Source organism: Giraffa tippelskirchi, chromosome 2 (genome assembly GCF_054371585.1).
Source record: "Giraffa tippelskirchi isolate mGirTip1 chromosome 2, T2T-mGirTip1v1.2.pri, whole genome shotgun sequence".
Taxonomy (NCBI): Eukaryota; Metazoa; Chordata; class Mammalia; order Artiodactyla; family Giraffidae; genus Giraffa; species Giraffa tippelskirchi.
Window position 1 is genome coordinate 127,346,850 of NC_137276.1, and position 24,393 is coordinate 127,371,242.

General features: G+C 40.6%; 2 protein-coding genes across 4 annotated transcripts in view; one reads left to right on the forward strand and one right to left on the reverse strand.

Annotated features, from left to right (window-relative positions):
• Window positions 1–24,393, reverse strand: part of VEPH1 (ventricular zone expressed PH domain containing 1) — a 255,130-nt gene that overhangs the window by 167,212 nt on the left and 63,525 nt on the right. For all 3 annotated transcript variants that reach the window (XM_081570621.1, XM_081570622.1, XM_081570620.1), the window contains exon 4: window positions 5,423–5,589. In XM_081570621.1, coding sequence (XP_081426747.1) covers window positions 5,423–5,589 — 167 coding nt within the window. The remainder of the gene's footprint in view (window positions 1–5,422; window positions 5,590–24,393) is intronic.
• Window positions 13,585–19,735, forward strand: PTX3 (pentraxin 3). The gene is made up of 3 exons (XM_081572712.1): window positions 13,585–13,883; window positions 14,327–14,731; window positions 18,555–19,735. The coding sequence occupies exons 1-3, from the start codon at window positions 13,754–13,756 to the stop codon at window positions 19,166–19,168; spliced, it is 1,149 nt and encodes a 382-aa protein (XP_081428838.1). The 5' UTR covers window positions 13,585–13,753; the 3' UTR covers window positions 19,169–19,735.

Genomic DNA, 24,393 nt, shown 5'->3' on the forward strand with positions numbered 1-24,393 from the left:
ATGGTGTTGGAGAAGACTCTCGAGAGTCCCTTGGACTGCAAGGAGATCCCAGTCAATCCATCCTAAAGGAGATCGATCCTGGGTGTTCACTGGAAGGACTGATGTTGAAGCTGAAACTCCAATACTTTGGCCACCTCATGTGAAGAGTTGACTCATTGGAAAAGACCCTAATGCTGAGTAGGATTGGGGGCAGGAGGAGAAGGGGACGACAGAGAATGAGATGGTTGGATGGCATCACTGACTTGATGGACATGTGTTTGGGTAGACTCCGAGAGTTGGTGATAGACAGAGAGGCCTAGGGTGGTGCAATTCATGGGGTTGCAAAGAGTCGGACACGACTGAGCGACTGAACTGAACTGATAGAGTTATCAGTAGCATTAAGTGAGATATTAGATGTTAAAACAAAAATCCTTTGTGAATGACAAATCCTCTGCAAATTTAGGCACTGATACTATCTCATCTGTGTTAAGAAATAGTCACGGAGTGACTTCTCTGTGCCAGATACTATGCCAGGCATTGGGGACACAGTAATGGACAAGGTAGTCTTTGTGTCTCAAGCATTTGTATCACAGCCTGGGAGTTCAGCTGAAATTCACCTCCAATGCAGGAGACCATGGTTTGATTCCTGGGTCAGGAAGACCTGCTGGAGAAGGGATAGGCTACCCACTCCAGTATTCTTGGGATTCCCTGGTGGCTCATCTGGTAAAGAATCCACCTGCAATGCAGGAGACCTGGGTTAGACTCCTTGGTTGGGAAGATCCCCTGGAGAAGGGAATGGCTACCTGCTCCAGTATTCTAGTATTCTGGGCTGGAGAATTCCACGGCAAAGAGTTAGACACAAATGAGCAACTTTCACTTTCACTTTCAAGGTGGTCCAGAGGGAAAGAGAATAGCAGAGATAAATTCATGGCAGCATGAAATGTGCTGTGTCAGGGATTAGGGGTAAGAAAAGAGTCAGAGAGTTTTGCTGGCAAAAAAGCCACATCTAAGCAATTGTCAGCTCACAAAGGGTGGTGCCGGTGAGGGAAGATCATTCTAGGTGGTCATCACATGTACGTAAAAACTCAGTGCCTCATAGAGAATGCCCACCTGTGATCCCTGAGACTGGATACTTGTTCGAGGTCTAAGGGTTAAAGAGACCCTGATGCTGGCAAAGATTGAGGGCAAGAGGAGAAGGGGGAGACAGAGGATGAGATGGTTGGATGGCATCACTGACTCAACAGACATGAGTTTGAGCAAGCTCAGGGACATGGTGAAGGACAGAGAAGTCTGGCGTGCTGCAGTCTGTGAGGAAGCAAAAAGTCGGACACAACTGAACGACTGAACAACAACAAAAAGGAGGCCAAGCAACAGTCAGGGGCCTGGTTTTAAATAGCTTCATAAGCCCTTTCCCAAGTCTCTGGACAGCCATAGAAAGCCTGTAACCAGTGGTCTACTGGGATCTCTCTGAATGCCACAGAAGGTGCCACCATCACTCTTGGACCTTACCTTTTTGGGTCAGGTGACACCAAGCCCCTTCCTATAAGTGAGCCTCCTCCTGGTTTCATGTACCGCCTTTATCCCATGGGAAATAAGTTGAATTAGCTTATTCTCTCCAGATCCTCCTTGAACTTGTATTGAACTTGTCCTTTCAAAAACTGTGTTTGTTTAGCTTTTGCTCTCAGGCTGCAGATAAAACGGCATACCCAGCTGTCTCCTTTCTGAAACCAGGTCCTGCCTATTAGTCACCTCTCTCTATTCCCCACATCACCTGGTCCCCAGTCTCTATCTGTGGTAGGCAGAATAACGAATTCCCAAAGATGTCCACATTCTAATCCCCGGAACCTGTGAAAAAGGGACTTTGTAAATGTGATTAAGTGAAGGATCTTGAGATGACAAGATAATCTTGGATCATTTGGGTGGTCCCAATGAAATCACAGGGCCTTGGCAAAGAGAAGAAGAAGAGTCGGAGTCAGGGAAAACATGATGGAAAAGAAGAGGTGAGAGTGATGCAGGCCATGAGCCAGCCTCTTGGAGCTGGAAAGCGCAAGGAAACATTCTTCTCCAGATTCTCCGGAAGGAATGCAAGGCTGCGGACCCATTTTAGACTTCTGACTTCCAGAACTGAAATGTAATAAATTTATGTTGTTTTAAATCACTACATTTGTGGTAACGTTACAGCAGCACAGGAAACGAATACACCACCCTTTCTGTGTCCCCCTCAATCTGAGCTTGCTTTTACGTGGTCTAGTGATCCCTTAACTCCACTCCCAGCTCAAACTCTGCTGTAGCTTTGCCCATCCTTTTTGTCCTTTATTCTTTCCGAAATTCATTTCTCCATCTGTGCTTGGAATTCACTTCCAGACTACCTCTAGCTTGTTCTATCTAATATTTTTTGCCACATCTTCAATCACTTTATCCTTACTGGATATGTTTAAACCCTCCTTATTTCCTCTAAACTCCAACACCCATGTGGGCATTCCCTACACTTCCTTTCCACACACAATCCATAATAGATGTCTTCCACTCCCCAGTTCACCCCTACAGACCACTGCCTCTCATGAGTCACTAGTGGGTCCCCAGCTACCAAAGCCAAGGCCAATTCCTATCTCCGATCTCCTTTAAGTCCCTAGATCTTGACCCCGTTGAGTCACTTTCCCTCTTTGAAGACCACACACATCCTTTTACTTATTTTCATGGTCTTTACTTTCTTTGATCTCTTTTGTTCATTTGTTCATTTCCAAATTCGACAACCCTTTATTGAAGCCCTACTATGTGCCCAGCACAATGGTAGGGCATTCATACAAATATGCAGACAAATATGCAGGTGCTGTGCTCCTCAAGGAGTTTAAGGCGCACTGGGAGAGAAAGATATGGAAAAACTAACTATAATATATTGTTCTAAGGGCAAAAGCAAAAATGTGTACCAGGTAACAGAGAGGCGCCCAGTCCTCTGTCCGACCTCTAGCCTTGCTGCTCTAAGTGCGGTCACTGAAGCAGCAGGGGCAGTGTCGCCAGGGAACTTGTGAAGGAGTAGAATTGGGGACCCCATCCTAGAACTACTGAACTGAAACCTCTTGGGGTGGGGCTCAAGCCTGCTCTCTCACGCCCAGGTCTCCCAGCCCGGTCCCCACTTCTTAAGGCCATCTGCCTCTCTCTCAACCTGACACAAAACTTCAAGGTCTGGCATGATGCCACTCCCTCTATGGGTCTTCATGGCACCTATTTTCCCCTAAGGCAGAACTCAATGCCACCCCAGCTCTGTTTATACTTTTTTTGGGGAGACTGGGTCCGAGGCATGTGGGATCTTAGTTCCTAGACTAGGGATCGAACCCATGCCACCTTATTAAGAGTGCCAAGTCTTAACCACTGGACTGCTAGGGAAGTCCTCCCAACCTCTTTTTTTCTCTCCTACCCTCCTTTTCTTAAAAATTTGTTTCTATCTTTTGTAGAGCATTTATCATCCTCTTTAATTCAGTTTAGTTTTATGAACATTTATTGAGTACTATCAGATACTGTAACAAGATGTGGGATACAGAGGAAAAGAAGAAATCATGCCTTAAACACAAGGAGCTTACAGTCTATTGTGGTTAATCATACATATAATCAACTTTGTCTGCCTTTTCTTTGAATTTTGACATTGAATTCAGATGTTCCCGTTTTCACCTTGGTGTTGTTTTTCAAGTGGTGGATATTGATATTAACATGAAAATGGAGCAAAGATGCAGCCATAACTGATATAACCTTGGTCTTAGCATTAATCTGTACTGTGCACATGTGCTGGTGCCCTCTGGAACCCACTTCTACTTCCCCCTTCCTAGCAGCCTCTAGTTTCTATCTGAGTATCTGCAGGGTTAAGGAAAACTCCAGGGATAGAGCAAGGGTCTGAAACAAAGACTCTCAGGACTTTGGTTTGGATGTTTCAGGAGTCATGGAGGGAGGAGAAGCATACTGCTTAGAGGACCCTGACCCCTATCCAGATCCCACAAGGAGAAAACCTACAGAAAATGGAAGCCAACATTGAGAAATAAAAAATCTGAGAAATGGAGAGGGAGAAGCTGTTCTGCTCACATACTTGAGCCCCTAATCAAGGCTCATCTGAAGGTTTTTCCCCATTGCATGCACTAATACATTCCTTTCATTGTTTAAACCAGTATGGGTTGGGTGTTTGGTTGCTGATAGTCACATGCAACCTAATTATTATGGTGCTAGTGGGCTTCCCAGGTGGCTTAGATGGTAAAGAATTTGCCTGCAATGCAGGAGATCTGGGTTCAATCCCTGGGACAGGAAGATCTCCTGAAGAAGGGAATAGCAACCCAGTACCTTCCCAGTGACAACCCAAGTATTCTTGCCTGGAGAATCCCATGGACGAGAGGAGCCTGGCAGGCTGCAGTCCATAGGGTCACAAAGAGTCAGAAGAGGCTTGGCACGCACTCAGAGAATAACTAATTTGCCATCTAGAAGGTGAGCCTTCGCTCTCATTATAGGCTGACTTCCCAATAAGTGAAGACCTGTGCAGGTCTTCCCCGGGCCCCATCTGAGAAACTGTAGATCCCAAGGACTGCATGACCACACTGAACTTTCATTACAGCAGTTCTGCAGTGACTACAGATTTGCACACTTGATGCGTTTGTAATTACTGTACCTGTGGTGGTTAATTTTGTGTGTCAGCTTCACTGGGTCAGAGGGTACCCAGATATTTGATTAAACATTATTCTCAGTGTGTCTATGAGGGTGTTTCCAGATGACACTGGCATCTAAATAGGCCCAGCTGTGATGAGGGGGTAACAGGCAGGAGGAAATAAACTTCAAGTGGCAGATGTTTTTTTCCTTCTCTACACAAAATTAAAAGAGGCTTCTTTTAATTCTGTGTTGAGGACACCTGGTTCTGCCTTGAGCTAACCAGTGCATTTTTCTCATAGAAATGTTTTTCTTAAGCTATGTTAATGAAACTATTTATTTGCTTTGGAATCTGCCTTTCTTTAAAACGGTTCTCCCTAAGACTAACTTTTTTTCTTTCCTCAAACCTTGGGCTGATAACAGGCTCAACAAACCAGTATTCATGTCAATTATTTTATGATGCACCTCGTGCCATCCTATCTCAAAAATGCATACTGTGGGAGAGGGGCCTGGTGAAACTCTCTCAGCCTTGAGGTGTCTCTCTTATCTGATTAATAGCTTTCTAACAGACATAAAACACCTTGCTAAACACTAGCGAGGGGTCACTCTTTCTGTCCCTTTCTGATGTCTATGTCAGAAGCTTTCCCTATCTCTGTTATACTTTTATAAAACTTTGCTGCAGGAAAAGCTCCAAGTAGTCAAGTCTCATCTCTGACCCCAGATCAAAATCCTCTCCTCTGGAGGTCACAAATCCTGGTATGACACATGGCTTGCAGCAGCAACCTTTCTGTGTGGATCATGTTGTATATAATATAATGTTTACCTCCAGTTGCTTTCTCTTTGCAGCTACGTGCAAAAGCCGTAGAAGATGGTACTGTTCTGGTTGTTCCAGTCGAGACATCAAGCCTAGGAGTTCTGTGAGGTGTCTGTTAATTGGCTGAGGCTGCTTATCATACACAGCAGGTAAAACCCTCAACAACATGGCATTACCTGTTGAAGGAACAATAACGAGAATGATGACTTTATCAGTCCATGAGCCATAGAAATAATATTATTATCAATGTAATAAATTTTGCACTTCCTCACATATTAAACAGCACAGGCTGATGGCCAAATCCTCTGCTTAAAATAACATGATACCTTATTCTGAAAAAATCACTAAAGCATTAAACAGGTTCCGTAAAAGGGAATATTTTATGATATCAGCATTATTATCTAATGAAAATTTTTCCTGAGTAATGCGCTCTGGGGAAAAGAGAATTTGACAGTAAACAGACCACACCCTTGTGGAGGAAACAGTTCCGATAAAGAATTCCTGTTGAGAAACAGCATTTGGATGCTGTTTAAATAAAAACTAAGCAGTGCTGTAAGCATGGATCTAAATGAAACTGAACAACAACAACAACAAATAGTGCAGAGGAATGTATTCATGTTCCTGAGAGATATGGAAACCTGATTTAGACAACTGACATATGAAAGCTATGCCTTATTTTTATGATTAATTAGAAAAGTAGCAATGCAAGTTTAGATCCTCAATTTCTGCACTATATCAAGAAAAGTTTAGACTCAGCTTGTTTGTCACATGTGATTTGCCTCAAAGACTTGTATAGACAACTGGGTTTAAAATGGCAGAACCTAAAGAAGAAAAAAATGACTTAAGCTATGGGACTCATCTGCAAACAACATATGGGAAACACCTGCCTATCACTTATGGTATAGAGTTTTTCGAAAAATCCCCTCAAGTACTTAAATGTCTCAGAATTTATTTCTAGGGATTTCTTGAACAAGAATTTTCTTGCCTCTATTTATTTTAAATTTGGCTCTGTATATAGAAGTTATACACAGAAAGAATCAAGTAAGCAGTGATTACATATTTGTAAACCTTTACTAAATGGTGGGGACATTTGGATATGAGGATTAAGAAAAGAAGGCCAGAATTTTCTGAATATCTATGACAAAATTTAATGAAAGGGTGATTATGAATCAAAGTGAATGTATCAGGGTGATGGTAAATAATGGGAATTGCTTTTTCCACATATGGCTCATAGAATGGTCTCAAACAGATTTTAATCATATAACCACAGAGCCTAAAATATTGGAAATATTCAGATTTTTTTTTAATGTGAAAAACATTGTTTTATTTTGTTTTCTGTTTATTTTACTAAGAGTTTTTTCTTAAGAGATCAGGAATTGTCAGTCATGTCCAATCTGTAAAAGGCACATTAGCTCATAGAACTTAGCTATGTAGACATACTGATTCACTGCTGGAAAAAGTTACAATAAATGGGACTGTCACTGGAATTGAAGACAGGATACAATACTCATTAAAGGTCCTCAGACTCCTGAGGGGGAAAACCTAGATTAGTCATTTTGAGCGGACTTGAATTTTTTTCAAATAATACAAAATTAAATAAGGGTGTTTTTTAAAACTGATGAAAACACTTTGGTATAGAAATCCTATTAATTTCATTCATAAATTAATATATTCTTCTTCATTATGAAATATTTCAAGCCATCAGACAAATATAGGCAAAAATACAAGGACCACTGGTGTGCCTACCAACTAACTTTATCAAAACTCAACCTTGTACCATAATTGCTTCTCATCCCATTTACTTCCTATTATTCCCAGAGGCAACTACTCTCTTGAAGTTGGTATTTGCCATCTTCACAAATGACTTTACACTTTAATTGCATGCATATATATAACAGTACATAACAATAAGCATTTATAGTGTTCTTTGCATGCTTTAAAATTTTGTATCAGTAGTAGTATTTTGTACATATCTTTATGCAACATATTTTTTCCATCCAATATTATGTTGAAGCTTTATTTTAATGTTTGTTTGTTTATTTAGCTATGTCAGGTTTTAGCTGTAGCATGTGGGATCTATTAATAGTTCCCTAACCAGGGATGAACCCAGGTTTCCCACATTGGGAGCATGGTGTCTTAGCTACCGAACCGCCAGGGAAATCTCTATATTGAAGTTTTATATCCAGGACACTCTCTAGCATTTATTCTTATAGCTGTATGGTATTCCACTGTATAAATATGCAACAATTTACTCACACACTATGGTTGGAAGATTTTTTTATTGTTATTATTATTATTATAATTTGCTTTCACCAGTAGTGCTGCAATTTTTATACATATTTCTTTATGCTTAAGTGGAAGATACTCCCTTGGGTATTGATATTGAGCTTAATGTGCTTAAAAATGACCTGAGTAACTTGTTAAAGCACACAGATACTGATTCAGTAGACTGAAGGTAGAGTTTGAGAATTTGAATTTCTAACAAGTTCTCAAGTGATGTTGGTGGTCACTGGACCACATAATTAAGTAGTAAAGCAGTGGGTTTGTCTCCGGGAATTAAGTTTCTAGACATTCCAAAATTTCTTCTCCAAATGGTTGCAGTAGTTTTCTATAGCTGTCATAAGAAACTGACATAAACTTGTGGCCCAAAATAATACAAATTTATTATCTTATATTTCTGTAATACAGAAGTCTAGCATGAGTCTCACTGGGAAAAAATCCAGGTTTGGAAGGGCTGGGTTCCTTCTTGGAGGTTGTAGGAAGGAATCTGTTTCTCGGCTTTTCTGGCTTCTAGAGACCACCAGCATTCTTTGCTTTAGGGTCTCCTTCCTTCATCTTCAAAGTTAGCTACTCAGCATTCTCTGATCCTGCTTCCATCACTTCACCTCTTCCTCTGATTCTCTCTTCTGCCTTTCTTTGACTTAAGCACCCTTGTGATAACATTAGGTCCATCTGGATAATCTAGGATTTTCTCCTTATATGGTAACCTAATTTTATCTTCAATCCAATGAAACACATTGTGTTTGCAGGTTGTGGGGATTAAGATATGGATAACTTTGGAGGGGTCTTATTCTGCCTACCACCATGATTATAACAATTTACATATCTATCAGAAGCATGAATGTTTCTGTTGCCAACATTTAGTCTTGGCAGACACCGGTTTTTGCCAATCTGATGGGGTATAAAAATGTTACCTCATTTTTTGTTCTAATTTCATTTCTTTAATTACTTCTGAGGCTGAACAACCTTTTTATGTTGCTCTGCCATGATTTAGCCTTTCATATCCTTTGCCTGTCTTCAATCGAGATGTCTGTGTTTTCTCACTGATTTGTGAAAGTCACTCAGTCGTGTCTGACTCTTTGCAACCCCATGGGCTATACAGTCCATGGAATTCTCCAGGCAAGAATACTGGCGAGGGTAGCCTATCCCTTCTCCAGCGGATCTTCCCAACCCAGGAATCGAACTGGGGTCTCTCGCATTGCAGGTGGATTCTTTACCAACTGAGCTATCAGGGAAGCACTGATTTGTAGAAGGTCCTTATTTATTCTGGACACTAATTTTTGGTCTGTCAGTTTTAAAGTTGTAATCCTAATAGAGTTGGTTTTTAAATTTATTTTATGGTTTATAAATTTTTTAATTGAGAAATCTTTCCCTACCCATGTTCATAAAAATATTCTACTATATTTTCTCCTAAAAGTATTATGATTTTGTTTTATGTCTTTAATCCATCTGGATTTTATTTTTGTGTATATAAGGAAGGGATCTAATTATAAATTTATTTATGTGTGTGCGTATATAAACAATTGTCCCAGATCAATTTATTCAGTGACCAACTGTTTCCCTTCTGATTTGTAATACTTCTTTCATATATAAAGTTTCTCGTGTATATGAGTCTGGTTATTTATCATACCTTCACCAATTATGTATGCTAAGTCACTTCAGTCATGTCTGACTCATTATGACCCTATAGACTGCTGCCCGCCAGGCTCCTCTGTCCATGGGATTCTCTAGGCAAGAATACCGGAGTGGATTGCCATTTCCTCCTCCAGGGGATCTTCCTGACCCAGGGATCAAACCCACGTCTCTTATGTCTCCTGCATTGGCAGGTAGATTCTTTACCACTAGAGCCACCTGAGAAGCCCTTTATACATTTTCTTAATTACAATTTATAATGTCATTATACTTCACAAGGCAAATTTCTTCATTTTCTGCTTCAGATTCCTCTTATTTCTTCATTTTTTTGCTTCTAATTCCTCTTGGCTACTTTATATAAATTTTACCATTAGTTTGTCAACTTCTTTGTAAAACTGGGTTAGGATTATTTTTCACATTGAATATATAGACTAATTTGCGATAACTGACATCTCTGTAAAACTGAGTCTTCTCATTCAAGAACATGATATATTCTTCTATTTAATTTTTTAATATCTTTAAAGTTTTGTGATATTAGCTGTGCCTTGTCTATCTTTTATTAAATTGATTCCTAAATATTCCATAGTTATTTTTGCTATTGTAAATGGAAGTTTTTGGTTTTTTAAAGATGTTTTCTATTTATCTGCTATATTAAGAAACCAATAAATTTTTGTACACTGATCTTTCATCCAGCAAAACTTGTTTAGTTCTTTTTTTTTATTAATGGAGTCTCAAGATTTTCTGTAGAAAAATAATCAAATTATAATAAGTAACAACTTTGTAATATTCCTTAAGTTTCTTTTATTGTCCTACTTTACCAGCTGGGACTTCCAACACTTTGATGAGTAGAACCAGGTCCTGATACCATTTTCTAATTCCTGTTTTTAAAGAGTATGCTTCTAAGGGTTCAACATAATGTGTGTATATGTTTCCACATATTCTTGGTATTTATATTTTATCAGTTTAAGTTCCTGTCTTTTTCCTAGTTTGAACATGAATGAATGTTAACTTTTATTAATTGACTTTTCTGCATCTGTCCATATGACCGTATGATTTCTCTTTTAAATTGTTCCTGTAGTAAATGAATGATTATTCTGCTGCTGCTGCTGCTAAGTCGCTTCAGTCGTGTCCGACTCTGTGAGCCCCCATAGACGGCAGCCCATGAGGCTCCCCCATCCCTGGGATTCTCCAGGCAAGAACACTGGAGTGGGTTGCCATTTCCTTCTCCAAATGAGCATTCTAACGTTTAATTAATCTTGCACTCATGGAATACACTCAATTTGGTTATGATGTATTTTAAAGTATGTATTACTGGATTTCTTTGGCTAATGCTTCATTTAGAGCTTCTGTATCTATATTCTTAAATGAGACTGACTTGCAGTTTTCCTTTCTTGTATTGACCTTGTGTTTTTTTAGTATCATCCTTACTAGACATATAAAAAGAATTTAGTGCACTCCTGCACACTCCATTCTCAGAGGTAGTTAATATAAAATGGGAATTTTGTGTTCCTTGCATGGTAGAACTTGCTTATCAAACTTTCTGGGCAATGTTCTATACATTTTATTATATTAAATTTTAAATTATATACATTTCTATATCCTTTTGCAGTTTTTAGCATTTGAATGATCAGTTATGACAGAAATGGACTTATCAATTATAAGAAGTATATGAAAATCTGCCTTTATGACTATGGACTTACCAATTTCTCCTTATAAGTCAATATTGGCATATTTTTTTGAAACGATGTTACTAGATAGTTCTGAGGTATCTTCCTGGCAAAGTATTTATTTCATCATAATTTCATTACTCTCTTTTCCTTAAAGTCTATTTTTGTCTAATATTAATTCAGCTATGCTAGCTTTTTTGAATAGCCCTTGTTTGGTATATTCTCTCACCACCTTTAAATTTTTTGTTTTCAAGATTTCTAGATTCTTGTGTTTTATGTATGACTCTTATAAGTGACATACAGCTGGACTTAAAAAATATTCCTATCTGACAGCTTTTGTCTCTTAACTGGAAAGTTTGTTTCATTAATATTTAGTGATTAATATTTATAGTATTAGGTATATTTGGATTTATTTTTACATTACAGGTGCTTTTTGGAGAAAGAAATGGCAGCCTACTCCGGTATTCCTGCCTGGAGAAACCCATGGGCAGAGAAGCCTGGTGCGCTACAGTCCATGGGGTCACAAGACTTAGCAACTAAACCACTGCCACATGTGCTTTTTATTTATCTTGCTTTGTCTATGCTTTTCTTCCCTTCTTTACTATTTCCTATTGAACAGCTCAAGTTTTTTTAAAATTCACTCTATTCCTTCTATTTGGTCATTTTATTTCCTCTTGGTTTTGGTGGCTGTCCTTTGAAAGATAAACATACTTGAACTAACAGATAAAAATTAATTTTGCTATCCTGAACAATGAAAGGATTTTAGAATTATTTTCTTAGATCTTTCTTCCAGTTCCTTAATATTCTCTTCAGCTTTGCCATTCCTTTAATTGCTTAAAAATTTCAATTAATTTTTAACTCAAAGTTATATTTGATTCTTTAAATAATAGGCCCATTCTTCTTCTTTTGACAGTGTTTTTTTCTTTTTTCAGGTTTCCAGTTCTTTCTTGCAGATCTTGAATCATTTTAAACACACTTATTTTCCAATTTCTAGCTGATATTTTAAATAAATGAAATTCTTGAGGGAGGGGTGTCCAATCCCTTTTGGTTTCTGGTGGTTCTCATTTATGGTATATTGTTTCCTCCTATGTTTAAATATTTTTTATTATGAATTTATTTTTACTGTGGCAGATAGTACACACTTGCCTCCCAAACATGTATAAGGGCAGGCCCAAAGTCACAAACTCTTAGGGACCTTGTAGAGTTCAGTCAAAGAGAGACAGGCTTACTTCTCACTTTCCTGTGCTAGGGTAATGACTGGGGCTTATCTATTGAAATCTAGTAAGTAACTCCCCACCCTGACCTAAGCCTTGTGGCCCTTAACTTGGTTAACACAGAACTGATAACATCTCTTCCCCCTTCACCTCCCCTGGGATGTGTGTGTGTGTGTGTGTGTGTGTGTGTGTGTGTGTGTGTGTGTGTGTGTGTGTGTGTGTGTGTGTGTGTGTGTGTGTGTGGTGTGTGTGTGTGTAGGGGGGCTCTAGATTCAGCTCATGGGCTCTACTGGCCAGTTTTTGGTTCCCTCTCTTTAGGCAGGTGGCATTAGTGGTAAAGAACCCACCTGCCAATGAAAGAGACATAAGAGATGTGGGTTAGATCTCTGGGTCAGGAAGACCTCCTGGAGAAGGGTGTGGCAACTCACTCCAGTATTCTTGCCTGGGAAATTTCATGGACAGAGAAGACTAGCGGGGCTGCAGTCCATAGGGTTACAAAGAGTTGGACATGACTGAAGTGACTTAGTACACTTTGGCCTCTGGATATTGTCCTTACTTTATTGGGAACTTATTTGTACATTTAAAGTTTTTAATTATTATTTGAATGTAAACACATTTTTGTTTTTTTCAGCAGAGTTTTCAGCTTATATAGATCTCCATATACTGGCAGAAGCAGGAATCCCTAAATTTACTTTAAAAACATGATCTTTGACTCTGAGCCTAGTGAAATAAGATATCCACATAATAGATTATGAAAAGAAACACACCTAAAAAATCAGTTTATTCCTTTCCCCCAACTCCTCCTTATTTAAGGTTTACTAGTTTTGCTGTGTTTCTCATTAAAAAGTATGTTTATAAAAGTATAGCTGTAACTCCAGAAGGATTAAAGATGGAATGACTTGGAATGGATTTGGCTTCTAGAACCATGCAAATTCTTACTGTGTCGGTTTATCTTGAAATCAGAAAGTAACTTTCACATCTTAGACGTGTAAAACAGCACAGAGAAAAGGTGAAAAAATGTTTTCTATGCATAAAGGGTTGTGAAATAATGAGAGAGCACACAAAATGCTGGGATGATGCTTTGGCTTTCACACCTCTATGCCTGCTGAATCTATTCCCCTAAATCTCTATTCCCCTAATCCCTCTCCTCTCCCTCTCATCCTTCAGTACTACCAATTCAAGTTACAACAGCTAATCCCCAGAGAGAGACAGTCCTAGCCCTGTTTCCCCCCTTTTTTCCCCTCTGACCCTCCTCCAATTAATCTGAGTGTACTGTAAACCTTTGTGGTTTACTATTGTGCAACGTCCCCCACATCTCCTTCACCGTCCCTTCCCCCAGCCCCCTCCCCCTCAAATTCTGGGGAACTCCCGTTAAGGCAGTGCCACTGGCATTACTCATTCATCCCCATTCAGACTTTCCCCAGCATTTATTAAGGGCTCTCAGCTCCTGCCTCTCACTCGCACTCTCCTCCGCTCCTTCTGCACTCTGAGAGCCTCTTGCCTCGTCTCCTCCCGACAGCGGTGGGAAGAACTTCGTCTCTCCAGCAATGCATCTCCCTTTGATTCTGTTTTGTGCTCTCTGGTCTGCAGTGTCGGCGGAGAACGCAGATGATTATGAGCTCATGTATGTGAATTTGGACAACGAAATAGACAATGGACTCCATCCCACTGAGGACCGTAAGTTCATTTTAACTGTTTCTCTGCTAACCCTTAATTACATATCTACCTCCTTAGGTCTAAGTATTATACATATATTTTGTTGCCAATGCAATAAACAACAACAACAAAAAAGAGTTTTGCAAAAGAGAAAAAAGCACGTTAGGAAAGGAGGTTTCAAAAAATTACTTCTCTCAGATACATAGTGGGTCGAATTGTATGAAATTGCCTATATTCCCCTGTTTTGAGCTCCATGAACGGCAATTTCATCGAGTTCAACTTATAAACTTGCAAGGGTTCTGTCATGCTCGAGATATTTAAATGCTGCTTTTTGCAGGTTTCCTTAAAGGGAAGGGGTGCTGGGGACGGGCTGTCACTTGGCGACCATCGAGGGAGGTCGGCATTTTACAAAGAACACCCGAGGGAGGGTCAGGTCGGTAATGCGTGTATGTTCCCCGCTCTAGCCACGCCGTGCGACTGCAGTCGTGAGAACTCCGAGTGGGACAAGCTCTTCATCATGCTGGAGAACTCGCAGATGCGGGAAGGCATGCTGCTGCAGGCCACCGGCGACGCGCTCCGGAGCGAGCTGCTGAAGCTGCGGGCCGAGCTGGGCCGGCTGGCGGGCAGCCTGCAGAGGCCGTGCACGCTGGAGGCCCCCGCCGAGGCCAGGCTGGCCCGGGCGCTGGACGAGCTGCTGCAGGCGAGCCACGATGCTGGCCGCCGGCTGGCGCGCCTGGAAGAGGCCGGGGAGCCGCGGCCGCAGGAGGAGGCTGGGCGGGCCCTGGGCGCGGTGCTGGAGGAGCTGCGGCGGACGCGGGCCGACCTCCAAGCTGTGCAGGGCTGGGCAGCCAGCCGCTGGCTGCCGGCAGGTAAGGACGTGGGGACTGGTGGGGACCCCTGCGCGGCTTCGTTCTCAAAGCGCGAGTTGCGGGAAACCGAGTCAGCCAACTAAGCCTCTAAGGGGAGGCTTTAGTGGGAAGAAACACACCAGCTCACACCCTTCTGTTCCAGCATGCGCGGTCACAGAGCTCAGATACACCATAAAGGGCGGGAAAATTGCTTTCAAAAGTAGTCAGTCTTCAGTCCGGAGGAACCCAGAAGATAGCTGTGTAGGTAACCATCACAGTCTTGAAATAGACCTCAAGGGCCTCCAGACTGACACTTGATCCGACCAGGCATTAGAGGAACTCTACTGGCCAGTTATAAGGGTGACCGCTCTCAATGTCCAGCTTCCCTCCGTTAGGGATTTCCACTTCTTCTAATTTTAGCCTGCCTCTCTCTTTAAGGGAGCTCTGGTTCCCCGCGCTATTTCAGGACCCAGCCTAATTTTTAGGAACGTTTTCCAGTCCCTGGGCTGGCCCCTCCTCCCTACCACTTCCAAACCAGAGACTTGAGGTTGAATCTGATCTCCCAAGGCCGCCCCTCCCCCCCCAGTCCCCCCCTCCCCCAGTCCCCGGGGTCTGTGAATGAGCTCCAAGAGTGTGAAGTTTGGAATAAACCAGCAGCTGAGGGCTCCACAGTGGGACAGTCAGATGCAGGAGCTAGTTGGCATCCAGGCACTACCCCCGGGGATGTGGAGGATCAGGGTGAAACAGAGGAGAGGCAGTTCAAACCAGAGGCAACCTGTCAAAGCCCCATGTGATACTAGTGAACTTCCAAACATGTGGGCCCGAAATAATACATTTTAAAGATGCCTCAAGGAAATGTAGAGAAGGTTTGGCATGAAGAACACTCGTTTATAAGTCAGAGTTTCTAAGAAACGGTGATATAACAATCATTTGTGGGTTATATTAGAAAATCCGTGTCCTAGGTAAGAAAATATAGCATACACTTTTCCCTGTTCATAAGCAACTTATGAACAGAAAACAATTACAAACCATCCCTTCTTTATGTCCAGTAAAGCAATCCCTACTATATGGGGTAGGAGGCAGAATCAAGCATATGTGAGAGCATATTTCATTTAAAATTGCAGAAACCATACCAAAATACCAGTCTTTCCTAAATAATTGAGGAGTGTTTATCAGTACAGAGTATGTTTTTTAAAATATTAAGTAGGGCTTCAGAGGGGGGAAAATCATAAAATAAACATATAATAGATCCTTAGTATAAGTGACAGGACAAACCATAATTCTCTGGCAGTTTTAATGGATGAAATTTCTTGTCTTTTGCAAACCATGTAAAATCATTGTACATATCATGTACTGGGAAAACTAAAGTGTTATACTAACTTTCACCTCCACCTCTGCATACTAGTTAGAGCAGAAGAAGGATGTATTTCTGAATTCAAAAGTGTTAATTCTTATTACATCCTTTCATACATGTACCCACATGCTTTGATTTTTCCTCTCTTGGTTTCCTGCCAGCTTGGCTCCTAAGGGATTCCTAATCATTCTGTTGTCAGCCTCTTAAGAGCCTGGTTTTAATTTTGTTTGGTCTTTGATAATATAATCAGAAAAAACCTATTAGTTAAAAGCCATTTCATGAGAGAGTTTCTGACATTTTAAAGACATATCAAGAGTCTCAATCACCGACCCCCAAAAGAAGCCACAGAAAAAACTTGCCAACATGCAGTTCTACTCATTGAACTTACATAACCAGTGCAACCTAGAGGGAAAGCTGGGTCTCTGAGAGGCAATCAAGGAAGGCTTTGGAATGCAATCCTGACTGCCTGGGCTTATTTAAACAGGAAATCAGTTAATTAGATTGCAGTAGGCGCTCTCTCTGAACACTGTTTTACTGAAACATTAGACAATGTCTAAAATGCCCAAGCATATGGTGATCTTTTGTTCCATGATCTTTGTTTGGTTTAAATAACATAGCTAGAAAAGTATGCATCTACCAATTTCATTTTCAAAAAGAATCAATGCTTCATTAAAAACTGATTTTAAAAAATCTTCATAAATTCAAATTATTCAGGGAAAAAGTTAATACCAAAGTATTGCAGGACCAATTTTGTGCTTTAGTATGATGGTTACTTTTGTAGGATTTTCTGAACCTCAATATCTTCTTTGACTATTTCAAAAGGATAAGGTCCCTCTGCTTAATTTTTTTCGGGTTGGAGCCCACCTCTCAGCTACTTGTAGACAGTTAACTTAGTTTACCACACTTCACATGGACATTTGGTTCCTACAAGTCTTATTTACTACTTAGTCTTCAAATGCTCTTAGAATTTGCTTTTTAAAGCTATCTTATGGTAAATCTTCTTTAAAAGGTTGTTATCAAGTGAATACTTAGCCCTAATTTTTGTTGTTTTTTAGTCGCTAGGTCACGTAACTCTTTTGGGACCCCATGGACTGTAGACCACCAGGCTTCTCTGTCCATGGGATTTCCCAGGCAAGAATATACTGGAGTGGGTTGCCATTTCCTTCTCTGAGCCCTAACTTAGATTTAAAAAAAATTCTTTAATTGGTCTTTTATATGTATATATTTGAGTTCAGCACAAGGCAGAGCTCACTTATTAAAGCTTTTAGCATATTATTTCCCAGAGACACTTGAAAGGTCTTCACTTCAGCATCTGCAGTTCCCTGACAGGCCATGTCACCTGGAGATGGACAGAGGTGGGAGCTCCCACCCCTCAAGTTTGAAAGTCTCCTTCTAAGTGTGTATTAGTGGAAATATGTCCTCCATCCAGCCTCTCAGAAGAATTCACTCTTCCTTAAAGTTTTCTGTTAGGGCTTACATAGTACTTGTAAGCATTTGGACGAAGTAAGAATTTTTAAGCATATCTTTGGTCTACAAAGTATTCCCTGGTGGCTCAGAGGGTAAAGTGTCTGCCTGCAATGTGGGAGACCTGGGTTCGATCCCTGGGTCAGGAACATCTACTGGAGAAGGAAATGACAACCCACTCCACTACTCTTGCCTGGAAAATTCCATGGACAGAGGAGCCTGGTAGGCTACAGTCCATGGGATCGCAAAGAGTGGACATGACTGAGCAACTTCACTCTCTCAATCTTGGTCTACAAAGCTCTTCTCAAGTGTTACATACTTGTTGCTTATAGACTTGCAGAATTTAAGAGAAGGGAGGAGCCTTTGACAGATAACTGTTAAGCCTGGAGAGACTGTGGAGCTCATCAAAAGCTACACAGCTTGCTAGTAGTAAAACAAACTGAATTCCAGTTCTTTTAGCCAAATCCAGGGGTTCTTCTACCACTAAGAGGCAGTGCAGTGTGCTGGTTAGGGTTGTGGCTCCTGCAGCCAGAGTTGTTGTTGTTCAGTTGCTAAGTCATGTCCAACTCTTTGCGACCCCATGGACTGCAGCACACCAGGCTTCCCTGTCCTTCATTATCTCCCGGAGTTTGTTCAAACTCATGTCCATTGAGTCAATAATGCCGTCCAACCATCTCATCCTCTGTCACTCCCTTCTCCTCCTGTCCTCAACTTTTCCCAGCATCAGGGTCTTTTCCAGTGAGTCAGCGCTTACCATCAGGTGGCCAAGTTCCCAAGTTCGAACCCTGTGTCACTATTTCTCTGTGTGCCTTCTTTTCCATTTAAATGCTTCCCTTAATAAGACAGTTGGCTTTTCTTATTCATGTTTTCTTTGTACTATAGAGATTGCATTTGGGCCCCTCAAGTCATAACATATTGCTGCATGTAGTTTTCAGTTGTAGTCATTAAAAGGCCCATCCTAAAATACCTAACATTTCAAAATGAATTTGTATTTTCTCTCACATTCTTACTTTCTTGCCACTATAGGTTGTGAAACAGCCATTTTATTCCCCATGCGTTCCAAGAAGATTTTTGCAAGCGTGCATCCAGTGACACCAATGAAACTTGAGACTTTCAGTGCCTGCATTTGGGTCAAAGCCACAGAAGTATTAAACAAAACAGTCCTGTTTTCCTATGGCACAAAGAGGAATCCATATGAGATCCAGCTATACCTCAGCTATCAGTCCATAATGCTTGTGGTGGGTGGAGAGGAAAACAGACTGGTCGCTAATGCTGTGATTTCCCTAGGAACGTGGACCCATCTGTGCAGCACCTGGAATTCAAAGAAAGGGCACATGGCTTTGTGGGTAAACGGTGACTTGGTGGCCACCGCTGTCGATATGGCCACAGGTCACGTTGTTCCTGAGGGAGGAATCCTGCAGATTGGGCAAGAAAAGAACGGCTGCTGTGTGGGTGGTGGCTTTGATGAAACGTTAGCCTTTTCTGGCAGACTCACAGGTTTCAATATCTGGGATGGTGTTCTCAGCAACGAAGAGATAAGAGGGGCTGGAGGAGCAGAGTCCTGTCACATCCGGGGCAATGTGGTTGGGTGGGGAGTCACAGAGATTCAGCCCCACGGAGGAGCACAGTATGTTTCCTAAGGGCTGTGAAACTCTACTTGAAGCCAAAGAAATAAACTCGCATTTTAAACATATGACTTGAGACTAATGAAGGAGAGAGTTGAGATCAATCTTTATTTATCTTGGCAAAATACTGAGTAAACAGTTGAAACGGAGACATTGGAGAAGGCTTTTGGGGATACTGTCACTAGATTTTATGCCATGGTGCTTTCAGATTAATGCTGTGTCTTTGTCAGATAAACTCTCCAATATTAAAAAGGACTGTATGAATGAACAGAAGGACAATTGTTTTACTTTTCTTTGGTTAATTTCATTTTGGCCAGAGCTGAATTTTACATCAGAAGAATAATAAAATAAAATTTGTTGTCCATTGTTCATTGGTACATGCCTTATTATGAAAAAATGATGATAAAACATATTTATACTACAATGTGACTTAACAAATACAAATGTAGTTTATGTGTTATAATCAAATGTCATTTTTTGAGGAGATAGTTATATAAGTTATATTGTAAAATGGTTTTGTATTAATTTTATTAAGACTATTTTTGTAAAGCTCTACTGTAAATAAAATATTTTATAAAACTAGTCCATGTCATCTAAGTATATATTTAAAATGTCTGGGAGCAAATCCACACTTCTCATTTTTTTATCTAAAGCAAACACTAGTTTTCAGATGCTAATCTACTATGTAAATAGTAATGATTAGTATTGTTAAAGCAGCTTTCCTGGTGGCTCAGTGGTAAAGAATATGCCTGCAATGCAGGAGACTTGAGTGTGATTCCTGGGTTGGAAGATCCCCTGGAGAAGGAAATGGTAACCCACTCCAATATCCTTGCGTGGGAAATCCCATGGACTGAGGAGCCTGGCGGGCTATAGTTCATGGGGTCACAAAAGAGTTGGACACAACTAGTGACTAAACAACAACAATATTGTTAGAAACAAACTATAGAATTGTTTTAAGCATTGGCTTTCTATAAGTCATTAGCAAGAAAGATGATCTTGGCTAAGTCAGTTCATCTCTCTGGGTTTCAGTTTCCTCAACTGAGAAATCAAGGAATTGAAGAAATGATTCCTTCCAATTTGATAATACTGTAAACATACACAACTTTCTGTCCCATGTACATATGGAAAAAAAGTATGAATTATCAAAGTTCTCAGATTCACATGATGCCTGCAAGAGATGATTTCGGATTGTTATTGTGGTTGTTATTTAGTCACTAAGCTTGACTGACTCTTTTGTGACCCCTATGACTGTAGCCCACCAGGCTCCTCTGTCCATGAGATTTCCCAGGTAAGAATACTGGAGTAGACTGCTACTTCCTTCTCCAAGGGATCTTCCCCACCCAGGGACTGAACCCGAGTTTTCTGCATTGGCAAGTGGATTCTTTACCACTGAGCCACATGGGATGCACAGGACTATTACAAGGGAGATCTAAAAATGTGGAAAAGAAACAATGACTTCTGCCCTTAACACATATCTCATTCTCTTACTTATGCATAAAGGAGAGGACAGTCAAGGCCCGTCATCCTATAGATGGGGAGGTAAATCCCTACCATACTAATGTTCTCCTCCTGTGGAGGCCATGCAAGGGCTGACAGTGGAACATCTCAAAGCCACTTCTGAACGTCAGTAGGAAACACAGTAGAACCATGGTGATGATGTGTCTGCCTAAAGATAGGGCCTGAACAGCCACAGGTCATCTGCTGTTCATGAGGTTTGGAGAAGAGAACCAATAGTAATTATCAAACCACATTTTGTAATGAACTAGCCTGGCCGTTGGGCTTCTCTGGGGGCTCAGTGGTAAGGAATCTGCCTGCCAATGCAGAAGACGATCCCCCGCAGAATGGCAACCCACCCCAGTACTCATGCCTGGGACACCCCATGGACAGGGCAGTGTGCCGGGCTATATAGTCTATGGGGTTGCAAAAGAGCTGGACATGACTTAGAAACGAAACAACAGCCTAGACCTTAGGTCACTTAACTCTGGAATTTCTCAGTAAAAGGAGGGGGTTGAACATGTAGTATCTTTCAGCAGTGAAATTCTATAAATCTAGGAATCTTTGAAGATATTCAAGGTATCTGCATTGCTTCACCCTTCTCGTGAGACTCACAAAACCAGGTTGAAATGTCTCAAAGGAAATCATTCCCAAGTTTGTGGTCACAAGTCAGTCTCAGACCCTTGGAAATTACATATTTCAAGATTTCAGGCACAATGGTCATATGCAAGTCCCTGATTAGCCACTGTCTATTTATTGACTATGCCAAAGTCTTTGACTGTGTGGATCACAATAAACTGTGGAAAATTCTGAAAGAGATGGGAATACCAGATCACCTGACCCGCCTCTTGAGAAATATGCATGCAGGTCAGGAAGCAACAGTTAGAACTGGACATGGAACAACAGACTGGTTCCAAATAGGAAAAGGAGTATGTCAAGGCTGTATATTGTCACCTTGCTTATTTAACTTATATGCAGAATACATCATGAGAAACGCTGGGCTGGAAGAAGCACAAGCTGGAATCAAGATTGCCAGGAGAAATTTCAAAAACCACAGATATGCAGATGACACCACCCTTATGGCAGAAAGTGAAGAAGAACTAAAGAGCCTCTTGATGAAAGTGAAAGAGGAGAGTGAAAAAGTTGGCTTAAAACTCAACATTCAGAAAAATAAGATCATGGCATCCAGTCCCATCACTTCATAGCAAATAGATGGGGAAACAATGGAAACAGTGGCTGACTTTATTTTTCTGGGGTCCAAAATCACTGCAGATGGTGATTGCAGTCATGAAATTAAAAGATGCTTACTCCTTGGAAGGAAAGTTATGACCAACCTACACAGCATATTGAAAAGCAGAGACATTATTTTGTCTACAAAGGTCCATCTAGTCAAGGCTATGGTTTTTCCAGTGGTCATGTATGGATGTGACAGTTGGACTATAAAGAAAGCTGAGAGCTGAAGAATTGATGCTTTTGAACTGTGGTGTTGGAGAAGACTCTTGAGAGTCCCTTGGGCTGCAAGGAGATACAACAAGTCCATCCTAAAGGAGATCAGTCCTGGGTGTTCATTGGAAGGACTGATGTTGAAGCTGAAACTCTAATACTTTGGCCACCTGATGCGAAGAGCTGACTCATTTGAAAAGACCCTGATGCTGGGAAAGATTGAGGGCAGGAGGAGAAGGGGATGGCAGAGGATGATATGGTTGGATGGCATCACCGACTCAATGGCCATGGGTTTGGGTGGACTCTGGGTGTTGGTGATGGACAGGGAGGCCTGGCGTGCTGCGGTTCCTTTGGTTGCAAAGAGTCAGACACGATTGAGTGATTGAACTGAACTGATATGACTCCAAATGCTAGAGGAGGAAATACTTGACCATATTTTCAGCAGAGAGTTAGGCATGCTTTCAATTCCTTTCCACACTGGATCATGAATTACAACTGTTCAAGAGACCCTAACTGATGCCGGCCAAGAGGTATGCAAATTCATATGCTGATAAAGTTAAATGTAAGGGAACTTTTAAATTTTTAACAGGAATAACATGTTGAAAGCAGAGAAGAAACAAACTTGAAAAAAATAAAGCAACCAGTGGGTTACAAAAGTAGAAATTTCATCTACACTCAATCTGAATAAGTATTCTAAAGACTTTCAATTGTTCCCTCTATTTTCCCTCTTTTACGTAAGTAACAGAATTCTGATTTTTTAATGGTATTTATGGCCACTTGGAGTAAAGTTTCTATTTTCCAGTATCAAGTGCAAAACTAGATGTGGTCAAATGACCAAATTCTGGCTGATGGTGAAATACTGAATGTGATTCCCTATCTCTTCCTCTATCTGATTGATTGGAATATGGTAGAAATGGCTAGAATTTCAGCAAACATCTGAGATTTAGCACAACAATATAGAATAAGCTTAGGTCTTTAATATTATGAACGTGTCTTGACAGCCCTAGGCTGCCTGACCCTGTACTTCTTTTACAAAAAAACAAATATATATATACATACACTTTTATCTTCTTCAGTCCACTATTGGTTGCCCACTTAATCTAATCCTGATCCAGTGGAGCAATTTTTCTTTTTAATAAAGAAGACTAGGCACTTTATTCCTTCAAAATACTGATAGATTACATGTACAAAATACATTTTACAAGTTTCAGAAAGCTGGCTAACTTTTTCTTTACACTAATAGCATTTAATGAATTTTAGAATACATAGTGTCAAGAAGAGGAGGAAGTAAGAAATGTGTGAAACTGAGATAAAATATCTAAAAAGAAATATCAGCATGCTGGCTTAGTCTAGCACATTGGCAAAGAGTCACTCACCAGGATGGTTACTGAGGGCATCATCTTATTATAGCACAGTAAAAGAATCATGCACGTTATTCAGAGAAAAATATGTGTATAATTAATACATAATACATTACACTTACAAAATATAAAACATGTGTGTATGCTAGAGTGACCAACTGTCCTGGTTTGCCTAGGACCAACCCAGTTTTAGTACTGAGAGTCCCACGAAATCTTTCAGTCCCAGGCAAACTGTGACAGTTTGCCATTTTGCCACCCTAGTACATATATATGTACAGCAGTAGAGCAACATTTTTGCAGAGATAGTAACTGACAAGATAGAGTTGATATACTTTCCTTGTCTATTGCAATGTGAGTCGGCTTTTAAAAAAAATTTTAACTGGAGGATAATTGCTTTACAATGTTGCATTGGTTTCTGCTGTACAACAACAAGAATCAACACTTATATATGTGTATATATATCTCTTCCCTCCCATCCCCGCCCCCATCCCATCCCTCTAGGTCATCACAGGGAAGCAGACTGGGCTCCCTGTGTTATACAGCCGCCTCCCATTAGCTATTTATTTTACACACAGTAGTGTATAAACATCAATGCTACTCTTTAGATTTGTGCCACCCTCTCCTTCCTCTCTGTGTCCACAAGATCGTCCTCCACATCTGCATCTTTATTCCTGCTCTGCAAAGAGGACCATCTGTGCCATTTTCCTAGATTTAATATATATATATATGCATTAATGTACTATTTTTGTTTTTCTCTGACTTACTTCACTCTGTATAACATGCTCTAGGTTCATCCACCTCATCTGAACTGACTCAAATTCATCCCTTTTTATGGCTTGGTAATATTTTCCATAACATATATTGCATATATTGTATATTGTGGACAATATGTACCACAACTTCTTTATCCATTCATCTCTCAGTGGACATCTAGGTTGCTTC

Coding starts and splice junctions, on each gene's coding strand:
- PTX3 (XM_081572712.1), top strand. CDS start 13,754: ATGCATCTCCCTTTGATTCTGTTTTGTGCTCTCTGGTCTGCAGTGTCG. Junction 13,884..14,326: donor ACTCCATCCCACTGAGGACC/GTAAGTTCATTT, acceptor TCCCCGCTCTAG/CCACGCCGTGCGACTGCAGT. Junction 14,732..18,554: donor CAGCCGCTGGCTGCCGGCAG/GTAAGGACGTGG, acceptor TTGCCACTATAG/GTTGTGAAACAGCCATTTTA.